General features: G+C 36.3%; 2 protein-coding genes across 4 annotated transcripts; one reads left to right on the top strand and one right to left on the bottom strand.

Annotated features, from left to right (window-relative positions):
* Positions 1 to 2,604: 2,604 nt before the first annotated feature.
* Positions 2,605 to 4,379, top strand: LOC133797076 (uncharacterized). Of its 3 annotated transcripts, none has more exons than XM_062234865.1 (2): positions 2,605 to 3,214; positions 3,959 to 4,379. In XM_062234865.1, the coding sequence occupies exon 1, from the start codon at positions 2,763 to 2,765 to the stop codon at positions 3,168 to 3,170; it is 408 nt and encodes a 135-aa protein (XP_062090849.1). In that variant the 5' UTR covers positions 2,605 to 2,762; the 3' UTR covers positions 3,171 to 3,214; positions 3,959 to 4,379. The 3 variants fall into 3 exon arrangements, with proteins under 3 accessions (XP_062090849.1, XP_062090850.1, XP_062090848.1); XM_062234866.1 differs by having other exon boundaries at positions 3,997 to 4,379; XM_062234864.1 differs by having other exon boundaries at positions 4,035 to 4,379.
* LOC133797075 (probable xyloglucan endotransglucosylase/hydrolase protein 26) lies at positions 3,498 to 5,538 on the bottom strand. Its single transcript, XM_062234863.1, has 4 exons — positions 4,974 to 5,538; positions 4,755 to 4,855; positions 4,409 to 4,602; positions 3,498 to 4,303 (listed from the first exon to the last, which is right to left on the bottom strand). Exons 1-4 carry the CDS (start codon positions 5,143 to 5,145, stop codon positions 3,883 to 3,885), a joined length of 888 nt encoding a protein of 295 aa, XP_062090847.1. The 5' UTR covers positions 5,146 to 5,538; the 3' UTR covers positions 3,498 to 3,882.
* Between the last annotated feature and the right edge of the window lie 1,476 nt (positions 5,539 to 7,014).

A 7,014-nucleotide genomic window follows, 5' to 3' on the forward strand; every position in this document is an offset into this window, starting at 1 on the left:
TTAGTTATTCTTCCACTTTACTTAATAGCTCTAACATTCGGTTAGCATTGTAATGCACTCAAAAATGAATAAAAATATCTTCTCTTATCTTTCATAATTGTTATAATTTGTAAAAAGAAATGGGAGTTACATTCATGTCCCCCCTTATGTTGTTTTCCATGTACCGAGTACCATCAGTAGCAAATTTCCTCTTGATTAGGTGCCCAACAAACCACGGTGATGCTTGACGGTGGTCCTTATCTCGAATTTCTTGTGAGCAAGTGTGTACTTCGTTGTATACAGTAATCTCGAACATTTCAGATCACATTTTTTTCTTACCCCTCAATTTCAAACCACAATCAGGATCCTTGCAGGTAATGTACCACACATCAGTCCCATATTTCTTCACCATAAACTCAAAATTATTCTTCATCGCAAATATGGATGCTTTGGTTTTCAATTCAAGCTTGTTCTGAAAGAACTTCCCAAGGAGCAATTCTCCTGAAGCTTTGCTGGTTGAGGAATGATGTTGATGTGAGGCCTCTATATCCTTTTTGGTGAACATGGGAGCACTCCATGTTCTACGATCTTCACCTAAGTCCAATGGAGAACTCCATCTAAAACTATCATCGGTTCTACTTGGACCTGGACGACTACTGCTGGTCCCAGGTATTTGCCGATCTTTTATTCTGCGCTCCTCATCTACCATAACATCTGAACTCTGTGTTGGAAAATCTGCCCTAATATCTGGCCCACCAAGATCTGTTGCATCAGCAACAGGATCGTCGTTGACATAAGGATCGTAGCCATAGGGATCGTACTCCGCCGTGTCATGCAAATATGGCGGATCTCTAACCGGGATATCATCATGGACTATGACGTCTGGATTTATCTCGGGAACACATGTTCCAACGTCACCTTGAGTTCCTTTGAAGCCATGACATGGAGGAGAAATGTTCTCTTTAAATCGAACTTCTTTATTAACGCTGGCAGAAGCTGATGCATTTCTTATATCTCCCTTCTTAATCAATGTCACACATAGAGGAATCAGCTTCTCTACAGATTTCGATGCTAACCCAATGAATGCACGCACATGCCTATCATTTTTTATAACAGTAGGTTTGATGGATTGTGATAGGCATGTGTACGGGACCTCAATTTTCAAGTCATGCACACATTTATCCACTTTAAGCTCATCGTACAGAATTTCAAGCAGTTGCTCATAAGTCACACCCTTTTCCATGGGCAGAACTTGATTTTCAGCATCCCTGAAAATCCAATCCCTATTTTCAAGTTCCCAAACACCATTGAATGCAACAAATATGGAAACAGTCGAATATGCAACAACAAAAAAGGTCAAAAAGTTAAACTACAACATAAAACAGCAAAATATCGATTCATATCGAGGTCAAACTATCAAACTATCGAGGTCAACCCATCGAGTCCAATCGAGGCATACACTACATAAATTAAGTTTTATGCCTCTATCGAGGTCTATTGAGGACCATCGAGTCTCATCGAGGTACCCATTGTTCCTAAAGTCTGAGGTTTTTATCGAGGTCAATCGAGGACCATCAAGGTAGCCATTTCCCCCCTTATGTGACGGTTTTATCGAGGTCCATCGAGGACCGTCGAGTCTCATCGAGGTAGCCATTTCCCTCTTATGTGATGGTTTTATCGAGGTCCATCGAGGCATATCGAGGTATACAAATAATATAAATATGTGAGGGTTTATCGAGGTCCATCGAGGACCATCGAGTCCTATCGAGGTAGAAAAATGATATAAATAAATGAGGGGTTTATCGAGGTCCATCGAGTCCTATCGAGGCAGACAAAAAACCCGGAAAAAAAAAGCAAGAAAGGAATGAAAATTCATTCCGACAGTGAAAAATTACAATAAAACATGAAGGCATACACAGATCTGTTCGAAATAGCAAAATCAATGTTGATAAACAAGTTTCCTCACTACAGATAACAAATATATACTTACCCATACGATTTTTGATCTGAAATCCAAAATGAAGTCATTGCGTTCAAATGATTCACAACTTGCCCTGAAACAAGTTCGAAAATTTGTATAGATTAAACTGCCTTACTTTTTTTGTGTACAAGAGCTTGAGAGATAGAGAGGGAAACCGTGAGAGATAGAGAGGGAGAAGACAATGGGAGAAAAAGAGGGAAATTTATGATGGAGGCATTTTTTGGAATCCAAATAATACTAGAATAAAAATGTTTGGTTTTTTTTCGGTTGGTATAATTTTATTATACAGTGTGACTTAATGCATTAAAAGTCAAATTTCCCTTATAAAATTTAAATTGATGTTCATGATAATTAAAGTAAATATATTTAATTATTAATTTTGTTAATAAAATATAAAAGTATTTTGTATTATTCTACAAATATATTGCTTTTAGAAGCTTAAAAAATAAATATATTTATTTAAATATTGTACATATTTTTTTATATAGTTTTCATTATATATAATTTATAATTAAATACATCCCCATAATTAAATAATAAAGAATATATAATTAATAATATATTAAAAATAAAATAATAATTTTATAATCATCACTCCATCGTTTTTGTTTTCCTTCTAATATCAAAGAAAAGGAAAGAATATTATACTATCTCCTTCCTATCTTACCAAACAACACAAAATATTATCCCTCTCCTCTCCACTCCCTCTTAATCTCTCCATCATTCCTAATCCCTCCAACCTTCCCCTTAATCAAATTGGCTCTTAACAGGGACTGAAGGGTGAAAGACCTGGGAGACCCAAATGGTGGGAGACACGGAGAAAATGATCGCGGTAGGCCTGGTATGGGGAGCTACCAACGCCTTGATGCGCCGCGGCGCAGTCATATGGGACCATGCCCTCAAATCCTCTCATCCGCCCGATCCCACCCGCAAACCGTTTGATCGGGTGCGGACCTCAATCGGCAACTGGGTCAAGCTCCTCGCGATCTGGCAGTACATCATTCCATTCTTGATAAACCTCTCGGCCTCCGCCACTTTCTTTGTGATTCTGAGCCACACCCCAATCTCGTTGGCTGTGCCCGTCACCAACGCCACCACGTTCGCCGCCACTGCCGTATTTGGCGTGATCTTGGGGGAACACACTCACCTGGGTTTTGCTTTCTTTGGTACGATTTTGATTGTTCTGGGCGTTTGGCTTTGCATTTCGTAGCCAGCCAGCCAGCCAGCCAGCTCTGCTGTGAATCTATTCTCTTGGTAGGTTTACTTTCTATGTCTTGAGATAATTATTGTCGTTTTATTGAATTATATGGTTGTAATCCATATAATCACATCAATACCGTTGTCGTTTCAAAGGGTTTTTGTAAACATTGATCCAAAAAAGTAAACTTTACTTAACTGTCGTTTCCATGTAATTGACGTTTTTGACATTGTTCGTCGTTTTCATGTTTTTTTAAGTAAATATAGCAGAAATGTCTCAGCTCAATAGCATTTTTTTAATAACTGATAACATTGGAAACAGATAGATTTGCAGAGTTCGAAATTTAGACAAGTTCATTATTTTGCCTATCCAGACCAATGCTTACATAAAATATTACATTTATATTGTTCTAATCGCAGTTAGCTTGGAGTGACCAAGTGGATTCGTTCCGTTACAAAAAAAAAAAAATACAAGATGAAAAAAATAAAAGAAAAGGACTTGAATACAAGAATGAGATTAAAATGAATTAATCTCAAATACATTATAAAACAATTTGAACTTTCAGTTTAGGAGTAGAATTTACCCCAACGAAAGCAATACAAAAGCAGTACCAGAACTAATGAGAGTTTATTTTTCAGACGTGAATTGGACAGAAAGTGAAAACTTTAGGCAGCATAATAATCATTAGAGTCCAAGGTTACTGCTATGTATATCTTCATGCTCATCATTTGTCACCGTAAAACTGCTGTTTTGAGCATTCTGGTGGCATCTGACCATTGAACCTTTTAGTATCTTTGCAGTAATCATAGATCATGTGCTGACTTCTCACCCAATTTAGCTGACCCTTCTGAGCATTGCTCAACTGCTTGTAAACAGGGGAAGTCCACCAGTTTCCTGGGGTACCAGCGGCACATTGGCCAATGCTCACCGGTCCATTCCACTTGCAGGCCTTTCCCCTGAACCGCCGGAACCTGGCTGTGAATGGTGCGCTCTTCCAGTCTATCTTCACCAAGCCACCTCTGGTTGCCCAGTTATCTGCATTCCATAAGCTTGCGTGAACCTTCATCCCCTGCTTGTTGGGGTACGGAATACCCTGGTTTTCATAGTTTCGGAAAACTCGAATTGGCAAACTATCAATGTACCACCTGAGATTTCAACCAAAGAGCTTAATACTGCTTGTTTGTTTTGTTTAGTCAAGTAATAAAAACAGTAATTTGTGTTTTTTTTTCTTTATTTTCATTCAAACTTACACAATTTCAGTGGGGTTCCAATGAATGGTGTAGTTGTGGAAATCAGCCGTGGGATCAAACCAGGGGTAGAATTGCTGTTCCTTGCTTCCTTTTCCTTGTGTGTAGATGTTTGTGTGGACAATGTAAGGTTGTCCTGAAACGTTCCCTAAGAACTCAAAATCGATCTCGTCATGTTTGTCACCACTAGAGGTTAGCTGCAGAAAAAAAAATCAAGTATAGAGAATTAGATTTAAACCCTTTTCCATCATTTTTCAGTATGGAATATTTAAAAAAAGACCACTAGTTTCTACTTTCTAGGCTTGTATATGTATTATAAACCTGATAGTATGTTATGCTCATAACTTACATAGTAGGCTGTGACAGTTCCTGCAGAATTTCCAGGTACCAACTTGATGAGCATTTCAATGCTACCAAATAAGAAATGTCTCTTTGATTGAGCAGCAGACCCTGGAAAACATAAGTTAAAATTTATATACATTATTCAATATAATATAACATCTTATTTCTTGTGTAATGCCATTATTTTTAATAGTTATCATAATCATTAATATAAGAGAATAATTACCTGAAGTTTGATCAAGGACAAGCTGAAGGTCTTCACCATCTCCTGAAATAGAAGCATGTTGTTGACCCCAATCGATATACATGCTCCTTGAAATCTTTGCTTCAACGAGTACTTGATCAAACGTAAGGAGGCCCAGAGCTATGAAAATAACTCGTGCAAATTTAGTTCCCATTTTTTCGACTCAAAACCAAGCAACAAAGCTCTTTTTTGTTTTAACTTTTATGGTCAACTTATGTTTTGTTCGAAATGAGAACCAAGGTGGTTTAGTCTTTGGGGTTTTAATGCCTTTATATAGCTTACTCATGACTATCATATATGCTAGGTTTGTAACGGCTAACTTCGTCTCACGATTAAATTTTCTATTTTTAGATTAAGTTTGACCTCGTCCTAGTTATTGATATTATCCCCAAGTACTCAAAAACGTTAAGTGAACCATCAAAGTTAGGTTAGGTGAAATTTTGTGGTACATTTTTATTCTGAGGAAGTGGCAATCCTAGAGATGTGGTTGGTGAGTGTTGTTTTGAACTCTATATTCAATGGATGGCCAAGATTAAACTTCAAGTGTTGATCCACTACTAATCGTTTTTATACTCTCATAATGTGATATTTTCTTTGTTGAAATTATTCCAATAATATAAAATAATAAGAAGTTGATATGAGATGAGAGCCATAAATGTGGACGTGAGAAGAGCGGAAGAGAAAGGACATGAGCTATGCTTAGCTGGGACGCGACGCGGAGAGTCAGAGAAGAATGTCGTGCTTGAGACTAATATTATTGCTGCAAGGCTCCTCTCCTCTCGTCTCCTTCGACCAAAGTTTTGAAATTTCAAAGCCATTTATTAACTTGAGGAATGATGTGTCATGTCAACTCAAGTCTTTGTTTTAAAAATAATTTTAATAATAAATAACACATTATTATATAGTAAATACTATGGTATTGAAGTGATGTTTTGTTTTGTTTTGTATTGAAGTGATGTTTTGTTTTGTTTTGTTTCATCTACAAAATTGGGTTTTGTAGATTACCCCAATTTTATTTATGTTTTTTGATGGAGAAAAACAAATATATAATATGATGTACGTATGTTAACATTATTAGATGATTCTAACACGACATCTTTGTGCGGGTACAGTTCACAAGATCTTTCGTGCTATTCTCAATAATTATCACACAAAATGTGTGGACTCTTGAGTACTACACAAAAAAATTGTTCAAATGTTAGAAGACGAGTTCAATTCAATTCCAAAGCACAAACAAACAACGATAATTGTTAAATAAATCGTTTGCTTTTATGATATTGAGACTTTGCACTTAGTACTCACCCTTCAAATTTCAAGGCTGATCTTGTAATCAACTTTCAAAGGAGAGAAGAATAGCCAATTACAAAGACACCCTTTTTATTTTTTCTTTTTCGTTCCGCCATATTAGGATTTAACACAATAATAATTCTAATTCAAATGGAAAAGGACATGGGAGCTAACAATGCCAACAATACAAATATTTCATGGATTTCAATACTAATAAAGAACAATTTATAGCACATTTTACAAATATATAATTGGAATCACAATTGAAATAAATCATAATAAAATAAAAGAGAATGATAACTATCTCTCTTTTGTTGTGATGAACATGTTAATGTGATTTAAATGACATCACATGTGATTGTGAACTCCATAAGCTATACTGTTGAAATGAGTTTCATGTAAAAGAAATATGCATATTGTTTCTCAGAGATAGTTTAAGTTGAGAGTATGATGACCTTCACAACACATGCGAACTCCAAATTATGTTCTCTTAATGCGTGCACTTTCTAGTGATTATATATGGAGCAATATGCTCCATGGAGAAATCAAAATTGGCCACCATAGAGGGTGTTGCATTTCCAGCATTGAATGTTGGATTCTTTCCTGCACAAACAAAACAATGCAGCAACACAAAGAACAAAAACAGATAACAAATATCAAAGAAAAAACAGAAAAATAAAACACCACAGTTATAGAGGTTCGAACTTCCTTCACGAATGTGTGAAGAGCCTAATCC

Source organism: Humulus lupulus, chromosome 8 (genome assembly GCF_963169125.1).
Source record: "Humulus lupulus chromosome 8, drHumLupu1.1, whole genome shotgun sequence".
Classification (NCBI taxonomy): Eukaryota; Viridiplantae; Streptophyta; class Magnoliopsida; order Rosales; family Cannabaceae; genus Humulus; species Humulus lupulus.

Coding starts and splice junctions, on each gene's coding strand:
- LOC133797075 (XM_062234863.1), bottom strand. CDS start 5,145: ATGGGAACTAAATTTGCACGAGTTATTTTCATAGCTCTGGGCCTCCTT. Junction 4,603..4,754: donor GAACTGTCACAGCCTACTAT/GTAAGTTATGAG, acceptor TTTTTTCTGCAG/CTAACCTCTAGTGGTGACAA. Junction 4,304..4,408: donor TGGAACCCCACTGAAATTGT/GTAAGTTTGAAT, acceptor TTGAAATCTCAG/GTGGTACATTGATAGTTTGC.
- LOC133797076 (XM_062234865.1), top strand. CDS start 2,763: ATGGTGGGAGACACGGAGAAAATGATCGCGGTAGGCCTGGTATGGGGA.